Source organism: Canis aureus, chromosome 5 (assembly GCF_053574225.1).
Source record: "Canis aureus isolate CA01 chromosome 5, VMU_Caureus_v.1.0, whole genome shotgun sequence".
Lineage (NCBI taxonomy): Eukaryota > Metazoa > Chordata > Mammalia > Carnivora > Canidae > Canis > Canis aureus.
Genome location: NC_135615.1, coordinates 43,055,712 through 43,076,863, shown reverse-complemented (window position 1 = coordinate 43,076,863; position 21,152 = coordinate 43,055,712). Strand labels below are relative to the sequence as shown.

The 21,152-nt window shown below is 36.5% G+C and overlaps 1 protein-coding gene across 2 annotated transcripts in view; it reads right to left on the bottom strand.

Moving 5' to 3' along the window:
* The window catches only part of SPINK5 (serine peptidase inhibitor Kazal type 5), an 80,376-nt gene extending 68,183 nt beyond the window's left edge, over nt 1-12,193 (bottom strand). For both annotated transcript variants that reach the window (XM_077897787.1, XM_077897788.1), the window contains exons 1-4: nt 12,054-12,193; nt 10,786-10,811; nt 5,567-5,694; nt 3,835-3,907 (exon numbers count right to left, since the gene is read on the bottom strand). In XM_077897787.1, the coding sequence (XP_077753913.1) occupies nt 3,835-3,907; nt 5,567-5,694; nt 10,786-10,811; nt 12,054-12,108 (282 nt within the window). In that variant the 5' untranslated portion in view covers nt 12,109-12,193. The remainder of the gene's footprint in view (nt 1-3,834; nt 3,908-5,566; nt 5,695-10,785; nt 10,812-12,053) is intronic.
* Between the last annotated feature and the right edge of the window lie 8,959 nt (nt 12,194-21,152).

The following is a 21,152-nucleotide window of genomic DNA, read 5'->3' as shown; positions in this document are numbered from 1 at the left end:
TAAAACTTTGTGAATTGCTTGGTCCCTCTTTGCTCTCTGCTGCCCATGTATGAAGACTCAGCCAGAAATATGCTTGCCTCAACCATGCTACAAATTCAGGCCACTGTCTTTATTCTTAGTGAATGAAGATCATGGCATCCAATGAAAACATCTCTGGATATGATTGTTGCCCACTACTCTAAATTACTTTAATAAGGACGGTGCAGTTGCTGACCCTCAGAGTAGCCTGCCCTATGAAAGCAGACCCTCCATACCAATCAAACAACAGGAGTAAGATGGCAATATCCCTAAACAAGAACATCACAGGCCCTCACCACCACCATTGTTTCAATTCAAAATTTAGCATTTTTCAAACATAAATGCTAGTCAAATTGACATAGACTATTTGTCAATTTCCAGAGTGCTATAACAGTTGTTTTGGTCAGTTTTGTCTCAATTTATAGTTGTTTTCTGGATAAAGGATTTGCTGATCTCCTTATTCAGCCACAGCCTTAGGTGCTACTTCTCAGGGTAATTTTATATTGATTTCAAAGCCAGACAAAAATAATTAAAAAGAGAAAAGTATACACTCATTTTACTTATGAAAATAGTTTCAAATTTTCTAAATAAAATACTAACTATTCAAATTAAAGAGTGTATTAAAAATGTATTATGGTTAGGTATGATTTACCCTAAGAAAACATTAATAGTTTAACATTAGCAAATTTATCAAGAAATTTATTACATTAATAGACTTAAAAAGAAAATATCAAAAAATTATTTCAACAGCTATAGAAGACATTTGATTTTCATTAAAACAGATTCAGGAGATTAAGAATAGAAAGGAATTTTCTAAACCTGCTAAAGTTTATTTAAAAATACCTACAGTAAACATACTTAATGGAGAAACCCTAGATATATATTCCTTTTTAATATATGAAGATAAGGCAATCTGATGTTCATTATTATCATTATTATTATTATTGTTTAACTATGGAATTCTAGATTCTGGCCAATGATATAAGAAAAGGAGAAGATATAATGGAGTGATAAAATGGAAAAGGAAGTTATAAAACACCTATTATCTCCTATTATGCAGATAATGTGATCAACTACCAAGAAAAAATGATGAGTTAATAGATAAACTATCAGAATTAACAGAAGATATCATAAAGCTATTCAATGTAAGATCAACCTGTAGAAAACAATAGAATTTCTCTATACCAACAATAACCAGATAGAAATACCATAAACAACAAAAAAAACAAGCAAAATATCAGTAAAATTACAAATTTTCTAGGTATTAGCAAAAGGTATAAAAATCTGTGGAAAACGCTTAATAGATTTCATAAAGTACACAGAAATTATTATGAATAATATTAATGATAAGGTATTCTGTGCTCTTGAATTGGGCAAGTTAATATTAAAAAGTCAATTTTGCTCAAATTTATTTATAAATTCTTTGTACCCCTAATCACTTCAGGTTTCCAAACTCAAGTTGGATTTTTCATAAACTCAATAAACTTTTTATTTCTAATATACAAGTAAATATACATCTATGTATAGGTAGGTCAACTTGGAGAAAGATGATTTAAGAAAGGTGACCTGCTTAATTAGTTATTAAAGGAATGAGCTCATCTGAATAAGGAGCTCAGAAATTCACATATACACACATATGAACATAATATCGTACACAGTTGGCAACCTAACTCAATGAGAAACATTGAATAAATGAGTCAATTAAAAAATGAAAGTCCCTAGATGGACCAAATACATTAAAGATTGTGAGGAATTGAACTATGGGTGATAGAAATGAAAATGGTGAAAAGAAGTCATATTTGAGATACACTTTGGAGACAATACCAATGAGAGTTGTTGATGGATTGGATATTAGAGTTGGAAAGTTAAAAAAATGACACTTTAGTGAAGAAGAAATTGATGATGCAAGAGAGAAAGGATCTCTATAGTAGGAGGAAAATTCTTGAACAAAAAGAGCACCTTATCCTGAAAGTGAGCCTCAGGGTTGATTTTTGATGGGAGGAATCTAAGCAGAGAAAGTGGGTAGATTTTTCTCTCTCATGGTGAAGAGAAAGTAACAACAAAAACAGTTTAATTACATGAGTGCATTCAAACACAAACAAGTAAAAACCTAAGCAGAAATTACGCGAAAGGCCCACAGTCAAATGTGAACAACCTTAATTTATAAATATTTTCCTCGGTAGCAAAACAAGTAACCATAAGAACTTAAGAGGTAAAAATCATAATATAGGCATGAAATGATAACGGAAAGGTATAAAGGTTCAGAATTCCAAAATTTTCTTCCTTAAAAATCTTATTTGATCAAATTTAGTAAATGTGTGTCTACACGTGAAAACATCTGACTAGCAAATTTAGAAATACTTTTGTTAGAATTGGTATGGGTGTGTATTTCATTTTTTTATTTGTCATTTGCTTGTATTTTATACCTTAAAACATCATGATCAGTTTTTCTTGAAGGAGAAAGATGGGGAGGAGAGGATGGAGAAGGAGAATAGATCTCAGTGAATGAGTCCGTCTCTAAATGTGACAAAGCAGAATTGGAATTTACCAGGAAACTTTTCTGACCTCCACAGATTTTGTAAAAGACAGAAGCTGCTTGCTTTTGCTCAGATAAAGGATTTGCAGTGATAGGCCAATTGAGGGGTGACTGTGTTACTCTTTTAAAAGTGAGACTGGTTGAGTTAAAGCAAAGAATTTGGTTGAGTAGATTTACTGTGGAAACTGAGATTCTCAGACATTCCTGAGTAACGTTTATAGGGAAAAATTTTAGTGTGGTTAATCCAGGGATGTTATGGTAATTTGGGTGTGCCTCCCCTGACTGATCACTTTAATTATGTGTCAGGGAGAGGAGAGGAGGAAGAGAAAGAAGATATGGGAGAAGAAGCTACCTGGGAGATTGGAGAGATATGAGTAGTTGTGAGGATTCCTAGTGATAACCCCCAGCTTTGTCAACAGTTTACTGTGACAGAGTGTAAGCTAGAAATGTCCCTCAATCTGGGTCTAGCATTTTAATTTTTTTGTAGAAATAAAAAAATTGTATAAATTAAGAAAATTACAAAGTAAAATCATTGGGTGGTGGCTTGCATCTGTACAGTTTCTTTCATTTTATTCCCTTTTTATTAAAAAATTTAATAAATTTATTAATAACATTTTTTTAACCACAGAATACTCTTCTGAAACATATATTAGCCTGTATTCCAATCTGCAAAATAGATGTAAACAAGCAACTTTAGGTGAGTTAGGGAAACTCTCTAGGTGTCAGAAAGAACATGCAGGAGAATGTGAAGGAAAAAAAGAAAAAATAAAATGAATCAGAAATCAGACACCTGCTAACATATGTTAAATACTGTATCTGGCTTTTAAGAGTTAGTTTCTCATTTGATCCATATTCCGTCTCACAGATGAAAAAATTGAGACCCAGAGAGAGAGACATAAATTGTCCCAGTGACACAGAGTGTAAGAATTCTGACATTTGAACTTAGTTCTGAAGTTCCATGACGGCTTTTGTTGAAGCTGAGGCAGGCCAGGAGGGATGAGAAATGGCCATGGAAGGCAGATCTCACACTCCCTCACTCCACCTCCTAGTGTCTGTCAGTGCCCAAAGTGGTTTCTGAGAGTCGGGTCATGGGTTGGGCATATGGACAAGCTGTACCAGATATTTAGCCCACCCCTGGACTAAGCCATGTTCCCTCCCTTCTAAGTAGTTGGCTTCACAACAGGTATGACCTAGTAATTAGGAAACAAACAAACAGTTCTAAGTAGAGTCAGACATAATCTTGAAAGCAGATATGACAAGTTGACTTCAGATAATCTCACCTTGTCTGAGGCAATGGCCCGGGAGGCTCTCGTTAAATAGCTGGCTCTTTTCTGGGATTTTGCTTCTTTCTCCCTGAAAGAGAGTGGGAAGTAGCATAGCTTAGACATGCTTTCCCAATTTTAAGGATAATAATATACATGTCAAACTTAATTTTGTCTCTTATCCTCAGCTAACTCTAGTATATCAGAAGTAGAGGTAGATATGTGCAGAAACGACCTAAGTTACCATAAACTCTCCTCAGTGCTGAAAAAAATCTCAGACATGGCTCTACAGAAAGCAGGAATCTCTTCTTTTAACTGCACAACCAACAGATTAGTCCTCCACCCATTTAACTGCTTCCAACATCCCGGTGGTCACCAACTCTAAAAGCCATCTCTACCATCATTGGAATAGTCTCTTTGAAGGACTATATTCACACTGAACCGAAATCTATCTGCCTGTTTTGGTTCTGGTTCTAAACTCTAAGGTCCCACAGAGCAAATTCAGACATTTGAAGATAGTTTTTATGCCTTGTACATCTCCTTTCCAGTATTAGAAACCAAGTTTACTCCAACATAATTTAAATAGGTAACAAAAATAATAATTGAGTGATTTCAAAGAGATAAACTACCTTGTATGTTTCAAGACATTTTATTTTTGTTTTAAATTATTTTTCAGTAAATATACTATATTCATATTCATAGTTTTAGTCTCCTATCAGGGCATCCTATATAACAAGAAGGAAGTTTTATAATAAATAATATATCTGCTGGTTTACATTCAGCTTTCAAGAGAATAAGAGAATTGCTCAGCTTGCCCTGGGTCTTCCCCATCCCCATCCCCTAAGTCTTGCCCTTTTCTTCCAACCTCCACAATTTCTTCACTAGGAGCAGCATGATGATTACAGCTTCATTATCCCAAACTTATTGACTATGTCAAATTAAATCCCCTGAGACATACCACTTGGCATTTAAAAAGCTAATTATAACATAATTATCTTAAATGGATAAGCTTAGTATTGGCTTGGTATCAGTGTTGAAGTTTTGATAGTGGTCAGAAAACAAAGATGACCTCCTTGTTCAAAAACAAACTGAACACTTTGAGTTGAGGATTTTTGGTTGATGCCAAGCCTTCTTCCACCTTTGGGTGTCCCTGAAGAGAAGGAAACCAACTAAGAAGCATTGCATACATGTCGGTGAACTTTCAGGACACTCACCCTTCCGGAGCTGCAGGGAGGTGGAAGCTAAAATCAATTCTTTAGACCATCTTATCCTAGTGTAATCCTAGATGTCTAGAGAAACTGGCAGCTCACAGGGTCAGGGTGTGTCCTGCTTAAATCCTTCTACTGGTTGGCTGCCATAAGGAGAGTTTGATATCATTCCTAGGGGGCTTTTCTCAGGCCTGAGTATACAACAGAGTCAGGGCTTAAGAGACCCAAGAATTCTTTTTTCCCAGAGTTAGGAAACTCAAAGTGGAACTACATCTTCAAAAGACTATTAAGTGCTACAGAAGGTATTAACTCTGGATCCTCTGGAATGTTTTGGAATGCCATTTGAGTGATTATTAAAATTTTTTCAAGTAGGTGGCATTTATCCAACTTCACCTGATAGTAGGTGTCAGACTGATCTGCTAAGCATTTTTATTTAACCTTTCAGATTCAGAAAAATATATTTGACAGAATATAAAAAAAATACATTCACTAGTCCAGAGGATAGCTGGTAACTCAAACACTTAAAGAGAGATTTTACTCACAACATCATTTTGCAGGTGGCACATCTATTGATGAATGCTATTCCATCGGGGCTTTGAAAAAGTTTTTTATCTTGGGAACAAAATAATTTTCCATTTTTCATCAATGTCCGATATTCATTACATGTTTCCTAAGGAAAAGATGAAAAAAAGCGTGTTTACTGAAATCTCATCAAAGCAAGACTTTACCTTCTAAGAACTTCCTTGAGCAATATTATTTAATGACCAATACTTGCTTTGTAGAGAAGCCATTCACTCAATTGACACAAATATCACAATCAAAAACAATGACTGGATCATCTGTTGGAGACTGCAAATCTACTTAAAAAGCATTCATCCAAAAACAATTAGTGAAATGGAAAGACCTGACCTTTATTCCAGGGTTGTCTTTTACAAGCCCAATAGCCTTAGCGAATTATCTTCTCAATGGCTAACTTACCCTGTCTGTAAAAATAGAGGATATAATTTCATATGTTCTGTATGTATTATGAGGATTAAGTATTGTAAGCATGTAAAACTTTCAAAGTGCTTGATACATAGTAATCAATATTTTACATTATCCTCCTCCCCCTTTTTTTCTCCTTTATTATTGTTGTTGTTATTATTATTGGAATATGACACATATAAAATACCTAGCACACAGTAGGTCAATACTAATTGCTGTCAAAAGGAACATGAAAAGATTGCTGAAAAGGTTAATTCAATATATTTCATGGAAGGCTTGCTATATGTCACTCTTTTCTAGGAACTTAAAACCAATGGTGCATTTGCATTAGCTCTCAAAGTACTGATTTAATGATATATTTCCTATTAGTTTAGAAAATCCACTGGGTCTTTAAAGCAAGCCTTTGGAATCTAAGTTTTGTGAGTTTTTTGGTTTTATTTTGATTTTGCAAAAAAAAAAATACTGCTTCAAGGTGTTTGCATCAGGAAAAAAGAAATTAGGGTGCTGGGGTGGCTCAGTTGGTTAAGCAGCTGCCTTTGGCTCAAATCATGATCCCAGGGTCTTGGGATTGAGTCCTGCACTGGGCTCCCTGCTCAGTGGCAAGTTTGCTTCTCCCTCTGCCCCTCCACCCACATGTTTTTTTTTTTTCTCTCTCTCTCTCCTCCCTCTCTCCCTCAAATAAATACATAAATAAAAATATTTTTAAAAAATAGAAAAGAAGCAAGAAATTATTATTATTTTGAAAAGAAAAAAGAAATTAAATCAAGCCTTTGCTCTAAATCTGACAAATACAACCTCTTTTAAAGAACTGATTATAGAATTCTGTCCAGCCTCAAAATTAATAAGTTAGGAAACAACAAGTGTTGGTGGGAATGTGGAAAAAGGGGAAACCTAGTACACTACTGGTGGGAATGCAAGCTGGTGCAACCACTCTGGAAAACAGTACAGAGGTTCCTCAAAAAGTTAAAAGTAGAGCTACCCTACAATGCAGCAGTTACACTACTAGGTATCTATCCCTAAGATATGAATGCAGTGATAGGAAGGGGCACCTATCCCTCAGTGTTTATAGCAGCAGTATGCACAACAGCCAAACTACGGAAAGAGCCCAGATGTCCATCAACAGATGAATGGATAAAGATATCTATCTATCTATCATCTATCTATCTATCTATCCATCCATCCACAACAGAATATTACTCAGCCATCAAAAAATGAAATCTTGTCATTTGCGATGGAGCTAGAGTGTATTATGCTAAGCGAAATAAGTCAATCAGAGAAAAACAATTATCATATAATTTCACTCATGTGTAGAATTTAAGAAATAAAACAGGAGCACAGAGGAAGGGAGGGAAAAAATAAGTTGTAATCAGAGAGGGAGACAAACATAAAAGACTGCTAACCATAGGAAACAAACAGAGGGGTGCTGGAGGGAAGGAGTTAGGGGATGAAATAACTGCATGATGGGCATTACGGAGAGCACATCACATGATGTAATGAGCACTGTGTGTTAACAAACCACTGAACTCTACCCTTGAAACAATAATATACTACATGTTAATTGAATTAAAAAAAAGAATTCTGTCCAGCTTCCTATATCTTTATAATAATCATTCAATCAGCCAACAAAAACTCATTATGATATTAATTTACTTTGTTAGGTGCCACGGGTATAGCTAGGTGCATGGATATGGCACTAAGGCAGAAGCATTCTTGCCTAAACTGTGCTGACTGTCGAATGGATTATGATGTACTTCACCTCGCCTCTTAAACATGGGACGCAGTTGGTAGCACTTGCAGAATGATTAATGGTGAAGAAGAAGAAATAAATAATATCAGAGACCAGCCCTGGGAAATTTTGCTCATGGTGACCTACTAAAATATCTCTAATACTTTTATCACCACCCAGTGATCTTATCTGAGTAGCACAGCAATAATTTTGGGCAACAGCCTGACGACTGGGCCTCTTGTGTCTCAGTCTCTGATTTTACAGTATTTTTTAAAGATTTTATTTATTTATTCATGAGAGACACAGAGAGAGAGAGGCAGAGACATAGGCAGAGGGAGAAGCAGGCTCCATGCAGGGAGCCTGAAGCGGGACTCGATCCCAGGACCTGGGGATCATGCCCTGAGCTGAAGGCAGACACTAAACCACTGAGCCACCCACATGTCCCTCTGATTCTATGGTATCTTATGCCAACATTGCAAGTTACTGCTCAGCTCACCAGATATAACTGATTCTATAAAGTCTAGATAAAACTTTGTCATAGAATCAGAGAAGAGTCTGGTGTTTTTTTGTGATAGAATAATATCCCTTGCGAGGCAGGTCTTAAAGAAAGTATTGAAAACAAAGATTTATGAAACATTAGAATGAAGCTTTTAAAAGGTTTTAGTGGTCAGTTGAAAAAGAACATTACTAATTAGGATAATTCCTGCATTGGACTTCTCCAGTGTCACAATGAGATGAATGCCTAATTCCTAGAAAGACCCACTTTGTTTTTTTTTTTAACAGATGGACAACCAAGACCCAGAGAGAAGGTCAAGATTAATTAGTTTAAGTAGTTAAGATAGAATACGATGCTGTTTTTCTGAGTTACAAAATAATCCAACGTATTCTCTTGGCAAAAACAGGAAAAGGCCATACAAATTGAAAGCAGGAGGTGGGTTTTCTCTCAGGAGGTGGATTTTCTCTCGGAAACAATGTCCTCTCAATTACCGACAAGGGAGGGTTGAAACAGGAACAGATCTACACCAAAACAGCATCCTGAGGTAGGGGGATGACTTTTCAGCAAGTGTTTACTTGCAGTCCACCTTCCAGTCTTTGGCTTATTTCCATTTTGTTTTGTTATTGTTGCTGTTGCTTGTGTTTTCTCCCGGTGTCTCAGAACAACTCAAGCCCTCCAGGGCCCAACTCCTTCCTTCACTGGCCGGGATGTACCCATTGTCCTCTACTGTCCCTCCTCCAATAGCACAATAAAATCCCCCAGGAGCTGGCATCAACCGCACTCTGTGTTAGAGCACTAACAAGGTCCTTTTGGCTTTATAATAACCCTTCTGTGATGACAAATTCACGTATATGGTAAAGATCCTTGGAGATCACCACAGTACTTTTCCATGCTGTGCTGGCTCATGATTATATCATTCAACATGGTTTTCTGGCACCAGTAAGAACTCAATCTACTGAATTTGGAAAATAAAAATTCCAGCACTGTAAGAAAGACTAAATCAATACTTTTAACTTCTGACAAAATTTACATAGACGGTTGTAAGAAATATTTCCAGACACATAGTTATTTCTTTGTGTTCTTCTTGTTCATACCAACATCAAGGGTGGCTACATTTATTTTAAAAATATTTTCCAGTGAAATAGATTTTAATGGTATAAAAAGTCACAGTTGCAAAATTAGAAATATCCACCAGAATCACCACCCATTATCAAAGACTCTGAAAAAGAAGATTATGGTTTCCTGCACAATAAGATTTACACAATACTCTTCTTTTGCTAGTAAGCAACTAACATGCTAGTAAGCATGTTCTTTGATTCCCCCAAATCCAACTTTTTTTCTACTCTACTCTACTACCCTACTTATCCCATAGAGGTTTCTTGAGCCTCTCCTTACACAGCAAATTTAGATGAAATAATATAAGCTATGATGAAATTTCCTAGAACATTCCTGAAATGTTTCTTTAAAAAAGTTGTTACAGAAAAATATAGCAAGAGAGTATTTTAACAATAGTTCTATGAGTTTCATTATAGAAAAGGGTTGTTTTATTGTTTTATCATTTTAATGTTCACAGCTTTTAAGAGACATAGCCCATATTTGCTATATATCTAGCACTGTTTAAGTGCTGTATTAATGGCATAGGTGTGTGTGTGTGTGTGTGTGTGTGTGTGTGTGTGTTTGGCTCTGGACTTATTTTTTCCAAATTGATAAAAAATAACTTCTATAGGAAATTATTCTTTTATTGCTTAAACCAAAGATTTCTAAGTGTTGGCTAAGCACCCTCCTGAATCAAGGCCTCTACCATTCCAGGTTCTTCTATCTTCAGGACTTACTCCCTTCAGATCCTTGTTCTAATACTATCTTTTCAGAGCAAACTTACTTGACTATCCTAAGAAGAACTGATACCACCTCCATCCTCAGAAATTCCTATCTTCCTTCCTCCTTCATTTTCCTCTTAGCACTAATCATTATTTAATGTGCTATATATTTTACTAATTTCTTTATTAACTTATCTGTTTTCCTCCACTAAGGTGTAAGTTCCCCAAGGACAGGATTCTTGTCTATTTTCCTTATTTTCCAATATCCCCAACAACTCAAACAGGGTCTGACTGATAGATGACAGATGCTCACTAAATATTTAGTGAATGAAATATATACACTGACTATATACAAGGTCCAGACAACCCCTTTATCCACAATGGCCACAAGAACACTTATTTCTGCTTTCTATGTCTGTCATGACTTGTCAGTTGTTAAATCGAATAATACTAATTCACTGGTTTGTTTTTGGAATTTTAGAGCACTCCTTTAGCAGGACAGATTGCCTCTTGCAGACATCCACCATCATTAATCCATGGATAGATGTGTGTGTGTTTGCATGTCCGTGAGTGATTCATGTCTTCCTTCATAAAGACCTGTTTCTGTGTTTTTAACAAAAGCTATTAGTACCTATCAGTATAATATGTATGCATTATTAATGCGAAGGTGTTGGCCACAGGCCATTTTACTTTAGAGATCTTGGAATGGATTCAATGAACAGAAAAAGCAGGACTAACCTGATTTTCATCCTCACTGGCAGCATCTGGGACAAAAATACAGAAACTAAAGTTAAGAGAATGTAAAATATTCAACAAATAAACAATTCACTCAGTGCAGTGCCTGCTTATTTTAATGGCGGCACGTTATAAAACCACAAATTATTTTTGAACACATTAAAATTTACCTTGGCAAACAAAATGAGGGCACTGCACCAGGAAACCAGTACATATGTTCACAGAGGTCTAGTCACTCATAAAGGTCTAATTACTTTGGAAAATAATACTCGTACTTTTTTACCCTCTCAAAATATTTAATTTCAAAGAGATCCTTTCACAGCAAAGTAAAAAGACTTCTTTTAAAATTATAATATAACAAATATCGAATATAGCATATCAATTATAATTTAAAAGTATAATTAATGTAGCATAAAGTTATATTATATATACTCATAAAATGAAATATTTTGAAATCTGTCAACTCTGTCTCCTTATTACCGCTACAAAAATTAGAGATCTGACAAAAATTAAGATTCATTAAAATCATAGGCTATTATACTGTTTCATTAACAGACTGCTTTTTGTATGTACACACTTATCTTAGGAAAGTGAGCATCATTTACGTATAATGATCTTCTGACTCTGAGACCTTCCTTTAAAAAATACAAATGCTTCAGAGCAAGACTGAGTCTGGGCAACTCATGTTCCCTTCAAATTCAAACAGCAGCTGCAAAAACCTACCTTCTACTTCCCACAAAAGTCTCTTAGCCTTTAGGAGAAATGCTTTCAACCCATTTAGGATTTGATAACACAAAATAAAATATTGCTGGAAGGTACTACTACTTTAAAATAAGAATAGATGATTGAAGTTGACTTTTTAATAGCTAGTTTATAAATATAGTATTATTCTTTATAAAATATACATCTAAGTTTTAAATATCTATTATATATGTAATTCTTGTCAGTATGAATTGATATGCTCGGTGAGGGGAAGATGGAGAAGAATCTATTAGCTTTTCAGAACTAATATAGATTTAATAGAAAGAATTCTCATGGATAAAAATTCAGATTACATCAAACTACTTGCCACTTTTAAAGATAACAACATACTTATTAAGCCACATATATAATTCTTCAAAACTCTGTGTCTGGCAAGATATTTCAAGATTATACACACACACGTACATATATACATACAAACATATTAAGAGTAAGGGGAAGGAGACAAGTCCTTGACCAGGACTTTGCCATGTGTGGCAAGAGGCTTAGATTATATGCAAATTGCTCACCTTGTATGAGGCAAAGAGCCAGGGTCAGAAGCATTGGCACTTTGGCTATCTTCATGTTGAAGATGATGTAAGTCGGTTACAAGTCTGATCCTTGCATTGCTCACCAGCTGGTGCTCTAAGACTGAACCCATGGAGATGCAGCTCACTTTTTATATACTGGCAAATACTGGTGACACCCACAACAACAACCAACATTACAAAACCAGTTGTTCTGGGTCATGCTACACTTAATATACCACATCAATTTAGTTTCCATCCTTCAGTATCCTGTCAAGGAGGCAGATTTGAACAGATAGTGTCTATTTCCACAGTTCTAATACGTTTTCATGATACCTCTCCCAAAAGGCAATAGATTAAGCCCAAGAACTTTATTAATGTTTAAAACTCCATACCTCTATGTAAAAACTGAATTTTTCACCAGAACCAGACATATAACTTTGCAGACAAACATGTTTCTAACTGGACTCCTTTCATAAATGGGTGGGGAGGGACGAAGGCAGATGGGCTATCCTACTAGTCAGGTAGAGACTTACAGATTCTCACATCTGGAGAGAGTTGCTTAGAGTAAGAGAAGCTAAAATTCTAGTTGCTTCCATCTGCAAGTGTTTTGAAGTGTCTCAATCCAGTGCCACAGATAATGTACAAGTTAGAGTTAACAAGCCAAAGAGATAACCCAGCAAGATTTTAATTTTGAGTACAGGGGGAGACCAAAATTCAGAGAAGGAACAATGACTTTTCCAAGAGCACACAGTTTAGATGGAAGAGGCAGGGGTGGTACTTTTAACTCCATATACTGCTTCCATCACATATTAGTAAAGGTAGAAACTATGTGAAATCAAAACTTATACATAACACTTAAAGATTCTTTTTTTAAAAAAAGACTTTTATTTATTTATGAGAGACACACAGAGAGAGAAAGGCAAGGACATGGGCGGAGGGAGAAGCAGGCTCCCTGCAGGCAGCCCGATGTGGGACTTGATCCTGGGACTCTTGGATCATTCCCTGACCCAAAGGCAGACGCTCAACTTTTGAGCCACCCAGGCGTCCTAATACTTAAAAATTCTTTTTTTTTCAGAAATATTACTTGATATTTTATATGTAATTGATAATTCAAGTTTCTTTTTTTTTGTAAATTTATTTTTTATTGGTGTTCAATTAACCAACATATAGAATAACACCCAGTGCTCATCCCATCAAGTGCCCCCCTCAGTGCCCATCACCCAGTCACCCCCCCCCGCCCACCTCCCCTTCCACCACCCCTAGTTCGTTTCCCAGAGTTAGGAGTCTCTCATGTTTCTGTCTCCCTTTCTGATATTTCCCACTATTTTTTCACCTTTCCCCTTCCAATACTTAAAAATTCTTAATCTGTAGGACATTTTCTATTCTAAAGTCTTATCTTTTGGTGTAATCAAACATGGTAATCATAAGCATTAGAGACTCAAGCTTTAACTTCCCACAGCCCATCACTCCCCAAACTATATTTTGAAAAATTTGGCTTCATCAGTTTTCCCCTAAATTAAGTTTACTCCTGTATTGACTCACTGTTTAGTCTCCTATGAGGGAAAGAAAGAATAAAATATTTTAAAATACAAATATATCAATGTAACATTTTTCCAGTGAAAGTATCTTCTCCTTAGTTCCTTCTTCCATTTTACAAGTAATGCCTTTTGTCTACCAGCTTATTCTGTTCTAATAGCTCATGAAAGCACCTGAATAATTATGCAAAAATGACCGAAGCCAGAGCCAAATGGTTTGACTCCAGTACTCCAAAGGGTATCCACATCCACAGTGGGGAAAGTCAGGGACTTTATGGGATCAATGTCCTTTGAAAGATTCTTCCAGAAAACTGATCTAAGGCTACCTAATTTGGGGATGATATTAATATTCTGAATACCATCAAAGCCAGAGTATATCCTTTTCTTTTTTTGTGTGAAATAACTTATTTCCTATAGAAGTGTAATCATTGGTTTCAAGGTCTGTGCTTTGTTTCTTTCCAATGGTTTAGTAAAATGAATGTCTATGGAAAGCAAGCTCAAACTACGTTACTGTTACAGATTAGAAAATTAATATCCATCATAGCTTAATAGAAAGAGAATGGAATAAGGAGTCAGGAAATTTGTTTCTATTCCTGTCTTTGCAACTGCACAGCGTAATGGAAATGACCTTGGCTTTGGCGCATGGTACACGTAGTGAACAAATCTTGACTCACAGGTTACTAGCTATGTTGCCTTGGGCAAGTCATTTATTTTTTCTCCGCCTCAGTTTCCCAATATGCTAAATAGGAGTAATGAAATTACATTGTATAATTGTTGTAAGAGTTAGAGGTAATTCGTGTGTGTGTCTGTGTGTGTAAGGCTCAGGCCAATTTTGAATATAGTGATAAGTTTTACTGTTAATGCATGCTGGTTTTGAATTTTTATGTCATTACAATGATGTAGTTGTATTATTGGGTAATTTCTAAGATACCAAGAAAAGTCAACATGTCTTGGACATTGACCTCATCAACGGATTTTAAGCTTCCTCAGCAAGCAATAACACTCCCAACACATTCTGAAGTGAAATTAAAAGTCAAAGTTCTCTTTTTCGTTTTGTTATTCTGTTCTAAACTACAATACCTAAACCAAACCGAAGCATTTGCTGTTTAAAATGTATCAAAGTTATCGCAAGATTTCAATCACCATTGATTAGCTTAGCTTTCTCTGTAAAAGTGTCTTCTGAGTATTGACACACTGGTCCTAATTTTTAATTTTTTATCTGCTCTGTCAGATTATATGAAAAGAGTCCCAAGAATACACTCTATCATTGGTAGTAAGAAAGTTTAGTGCCTTACCATAGAATTGGTGAGCTGTGAAATATGCTCAGATGAACCCTAAACCTAGCCCAATGGATAGTATTCCCACGAGTGGAAGTGGTGTGGGGGTAAAACAAAAGAACCAAGCAATTACTGTAGCTCTAAAGAATCTCTGCTATGAGGAAAGGTTGAGGAGTTGGTCTCCTTACTGGAAAAGTGCTCCTCACCAACACCCAGTATATCCTGAAATGATGAATAAGAGGTCTGGAGCTGAGAGCCATTTCTATGAGGAAAGGGAGCCAAAAGAAGATTCAGTGAGCACCTCCAATATTGGAAGGACAGCTAGCTGTCTCTTGGTATGAGGACTCTTTCTTCATTTCCTTTCAGGAATGTTTTAAATCCAGAGGTGATTCATTACATACTCTGCTAATCACTCCATGTTTCTGAAAACCACAAAATGTAAATTCAGATGAATGGGATTGAGGTTTTAGGAAACTGAGGTTTGGGTTATCAGAGTACTTTTATTGTGTGTGGTTCTGAAAACGGTTTCTTCTTTATTGTTATTTTACAATGTACCATGAACATCTCTTTCATGCACAGGAGGGACAATGTCCTACTAACAGAGAATACTGTAGCTGGATCAAAAGGCTGCTGTTAGCAATAGTGACATCTAAAGCAAGTATCAACTTAAGGTTAAAGCACAGCGCCTGGCAAATAAATGCCTGTCAGGGAAAGCAAGGCCAGCAATATTCTCATCAAAGAAATCAGAGTTGCATGACAAAGGCAATAAGATAATGGGATATTGTGTAAGCCCTTTCGGCCCCTACCACAATTCCTGACTTCCCTGACCCCTGTTGTCCCTTGAGGAGAATGGATCCTGTACATCTCACTGTATCCAATGCAAACTACCCATTTTCTGTTTTCTCCTTAGCTCTTCCTGAGCCCTTGACATATCTCCACATTCTCTCATCATCTCCTCACTGTCCAAGTGCCTTTCCTTTTTTTTTTTTTTTGTTTGAAGTCTTTATTTAAATTCTAATTAGTTGGGGCACCTGGATGGTTTAATAAGTTAAGTGTATCTGCCTTCAGCTCAGGTCATGATCTCAGGGTCCTGGGATTGAGCCCCAAGTCTGGTTCCCTGATCAGCTGGGACTCTGCTTCTCCCTCTCACTCTCCCTTTGTGCTCTCCCTCCCCCTCTCTCCCTCTCTCAAATGAATAAATAAAATATTTTAAAAAAATAAATTATAATTAATTAATATTGACTTCAGGAGTAGGATTGACTCATCATTTACATATAATACCCAGTGCTCATTCCAAACAAGTGCCCTTAGGAAAAAAAAAAAGAAAGAAAACCAAACAAGTGCCCTTCTTAATACCCATTGCCCATTTAGCCCATTCCCCACTTACCTCCCTTCTAGTAACCCTCAGTTTGTTCTCTATAGTTAAGAGTCTCTTATGGTTTGTTTCCCACTCTCTCTTTGTTCCCCCTCCCCTATCCCTATGTTCATCTATTTTATTCTTAAATTCCACATGTGAGTGAAATCATATGGTATTTGTCTTTCTGTGACTGACTTATTTCACTTAGCATAATACTCTCTAGCCCCATCCACATCCTTGCAAATGGCAAGACTTCATCCTTTTTGATGGCTGAGTAATATTCCATTGTGTATATATACCACACCTCTTTTATACATTCATCACTTGACAGCCATTTGGACTCTTTCTATAATTTGGCTATTGTTCATAATGCCACTATAAACATCAGGATGCATGTGTCCCTTTGAATCAGTATTTTTGTATCCGAAGTGCCTTTCCTGTAAGTCGTCCTGCTAGTCCTTGGGGGAATCCAGGAGGTACCCCGGTCCATTTTCTTTTTGCTTCCCTAGGCATATAATCCCCCAACAGGTGGTTTTCTGCAGCCCACTCGTGGCTTTCAGACTTCACCCAGGATCCTGGCTTGTTCTCATAGTTTCCCTTCATTTTCAGACTTGCCCTGCTTTTCTTGCTTTACCTCATCTTTTGGATGTCCCTCATCATCTACCTTCCTTCATACTGGAGCCCTCCCTCATGCCCTGATTTCCCCTCCCCTTTCAACTTTCCTTCCTCACCCAATTTTCCTTCATCTTCAGGCTCTACTTCATATTTTGGCTTAGCCTCACTTTTCTTTTTGGATTGTCTTCCTTTTCATTGTAGAATTTTTTCTATGTTGAGATTTCCCCTTCTTTTCCTGTCTTGCAGGAATTGTGGACTGGTTTTCACCTTCCCCTCTAGCCTTGCTAGCTGGGGACTGAAGCCAGAGCTGTAGGTCCAGGCAGGCACCAAGTTCTAGGGCTCAGGAAGTCTGTGCGCCTCCCCCTCCAACCGCGTCCCTCCTCCCCACCCCCCTGCAGCGCAGACCCAACAGCCAGGCAGGCATACTTTTCCTTAAATTCCAAATGCCTTCTTTTTTTCTTCACTTCTTTTTAATTATTCATCAAACATATAGAGCCTTTTTTCGTCTCATCACAAAGGAGTGGAACTAGATTTTAAGAAATACAAACTTTACAATTCAGAACATGTATCAAGTGGCCCAGAATCTAAATTCATATCAAGGATATTGACACAGAGGGAAGCGATGAGAAAATTATAAAAGTAAACAAGATAAGGTAACCAGTAGTGCTACTGAAGGCAAAGGTTATTTCCCATATCCGAAGTTATCAGACTGCTGTTCAAATCTCTTTTTCTATGTAGGTATCCTTGATGATCACAATAGTTTAATAAATAACTATATTATAGATAAAATCACATTGTGCATCTTTCAAAACAAACTGCCATTATTAGCTCTCTTGATTTGTTTATGCAATGATGTGAGGTAGTAGGTGTTTTCCTTTTCTTACATGCCCCAAATGGTACATGAATGAGCCCCAGAGCAGGAACTAGCATGGAAAGTAATCTTGGCCTTGCCACTTTCTCACCTTGTACACCCAATGTGGCTAACCCAGGGAGTTCAGAGAGAATCCAGACAAATGGTGCTATAAACTAGGGAGAGCATGCTATTGTTAAAGTAGTTCATTCTTCGAATTCCTGCTCTCACACACTTATACAAATTCACACACACACACACACACACACACACACACCCATAATGACTAGGGCAAAAACAAGTGTGTTGTGATCATGATTGAAAAGTATATGTTGGGCAGCCCCGGTGGCTCAGCGGTTTAGCGCCGCAATCGGCCCAGGTCGTGATCCTGGAGACCCGGGATCAAGTCCCACATCGGCCTCCCTGCATGGAGCCCACTTCTCCTTCTGCCTGTGTCTCTGGCTCTCTTTCTCTCTCTGTGTGTCTCTAATAAAATAAATAAAATCTTAAAAAAAAATGAAAGAAAAGTATATGTCCTAACACATATGAGAAGATGAAATAATTTATTTCTTCTTTTCTTTTCTTTTTTTTTTTTTAAGATTTTATTTATTTATTCACGAAAGACATAGAGAGAGGCAGAGACATAGGCAGAGGGAGAAGCAGGCTCCCTGCGGGGAGTCCGATGTGGGACTCAATCCCAGGACCCCAGGATGACGACCTGAGCTGAAGGCAGATGCTCAACCACTGGCCACCTAGGCATCCCTATTTCTTATTTTCTTAATTCTTGATTTCTTTTCCTATAAGTCTCATATTTTCCCCCATTAATTTAGCAGGTCTATAGTCTCTTTTTTGAAAGACACTAATTAGAAAATCAGCCTTTACCCATCCTCTTATCTTGCACTGTTCTGTTAACAGCTAACTTCACTCCCTCTGTGAGAATTCATTTCTGTTTGTCTACAAAAGCCAAGAAACTATAGAGATAAGCATCTCTTTTTATCTAAGAACAAGATGGGATTGGCACTGTTTGATCATAGACCCTGCTATTTATAGATATAATTGTTGCTTTTATTAGATTAGTATTAAGAAAACAAGAAAGTTTCAATATCTATTTTTTAACCGGATTTTTACGTTTTGGTTTATATTTGGTTCTTAAATACAATATCCCTACAGTTGATGCTATTGGAACCTCTGTTACATGACTCCAAGCTGCTCATCACCTGGAAATTCAGTACATTCCAAAGTCTCCTACGATTCATTCTGACTATAGAAAGACAGAGTTCATGGAGCTACAGTCCTTTGAAAAAAACCACAGTGAATTAACCTTGAAGTAGCTACTAGAAGGAATTTTGGTGAAAGAATACTGCATATATTATTTCTGAAAAATTTATATGTGTCTGTGCATACAGTAAGCAATAATTAAATTGTTATATTTATAAGCAAAATTTGGAAAAGATAATTTATGTGGTTTTTATTCATATATCTTTATAAAATTATTTGCAAAGAAATACAAAACTTGCTAAGCATTTATTGTACACTTAACTGACAGGTATAACAATAAACCTAAAGCTTAATTATTTCATTCCTTTTTTAAGGTAAAGAGCTTGAAGTTTGGTGAAATTCTGTAACTTCCCCAAAGTCATACAGCCTGTAAGCAGTAGTCTTTGCAACTGATAACAGTCGTTGCAAATAAAGGCAGTCAAACTTCAAAGCCCATGCCCTTAAATACCACACACTATAGAGACCCCATTACCTACACCTGTAATTAACTTAGTTCAGACACTGAACTGTTGTGGTCTCAGCTGTGTCCCTTCAGAATTCATGTTTTGAAGCCTTAACTCTAGTACCTCAAAATGTGACTGTATTTGGAAATAGGTCCTTTAAAGACATGATTACATTAAAATAAGACCATAAAATAAAATAAGGCCCTGACCCAAACTGTGTCCTTATAAGAAGAAGAAATTTGGACACACAGAGAAATACCAGTGAGATGTGTGCACAGTGACTTATGCCAAGCCACCTGGCTTGTAGGTGGTTAAGCTGAGAGTCATATCTAGGTCTTAAGACTTAAAATTTCATTCAATCAAGTAACACATTGATTGTGTCATGACCCAATCTTGGTTCATTAGACAGGAAAAGGCAATAAAGGAATGAATAGTAAGCATGAAATCAGAGAGTTCTCAGGTAAGGGACCAAATTCCTAAAATGTGATTTAAAAGTTAAAAATATAAGTAAAAAATGAGGTGTTTAATGGTCTTCCAGTAGACTTCATAATACTCCCTACGTGAGTACAACAAATGTTGACTAAATGCCTATATGTGCCTAGCACTATTTGAGAGCCTCATTCAATATTTGTGAAAAAAAAAGACATGATGTCTGATCTTTAAGAGATTATAATCCAGTGGAAGAGGTAGAAAATAATCATAGAAATCATTGTTCAATCAAATCTGTGAAAGTGCTTTTATTTTTTAAAGATTTTATTTATTTACTGTAGAGAGAGAGAGAACATTGAGTGGGGGCTAAGGCAGAGGGGAAGGTAAAGGTAAAGGGAGAGAGAATCTGAAGAAGATTCTGTGCTGAGCTTGGAGCCTGATGCAGGGCTTGATCTCACCACCGCAAGATCATGACCTGAGCCCAAACCAAGAGTCAGATGCTTAACTGAGCCCCCCAGGTGACCCGGTGTGAAAGTGGTTTTTAAAAAGATACCCATCGAGTAAAGCTAAGATATAACACAGGTTTTACCCTTGGAGGGGGACTCCTAATCAGGCTCAATTTTAAAAAATGAACTGGGATTAAAAAGGTGTATAAACTCACCTATCTGAAAAATTCAGGTAGTCAGAATGAATCATTCCTTAAATAATTATGAGAATCCAAGTTTGGCTCTGGTAATTTCTTCTATCTGACATTTTTAGTTTTTACTCTATCACTAGTTAGTTAACTAGCCCAGAGGCAGGAGTTGAAATTAAGATTGAATATGGGAATGCTTTTTAATTTAGTGGGCTTTTTTGTTTATTTTGAGTGCTAACTCCTACATGATATTAATACATTCCAAATCCTTCCTAAAAATTGATTTAGTTAATAAAATATTTTTCCTTAGAAGTAATTTTAATATTTTTGAGCAAGGAGCTACAACTCCTTGTAAATAGTGAACATTTATTTGCCATCCACATAAACAATCCTGGAAAATGCAATAACTAGCTTTAGTCTACAGTATAAAATAGGGGTAGTCTTTTCTCTCCAATAAAAATTCTACTTATGCTTCTTTAGCTCCTTTGGTCTCCCCAACTCTCAGCCATGTATTTGTATTTCAGGGAAACTGGTAACCTCTGCCTGTATTTTTCTCTAGGTGTAGCTTACTTCTCATTTGTTCTCTCTGCTAGGATCACTGATCTGTACTACTTGATGTCTAATGTCAGAAAACCATGTCATTTTTCCATTTTCTTTTTCATTATTTCGGGGGGAGGGCAT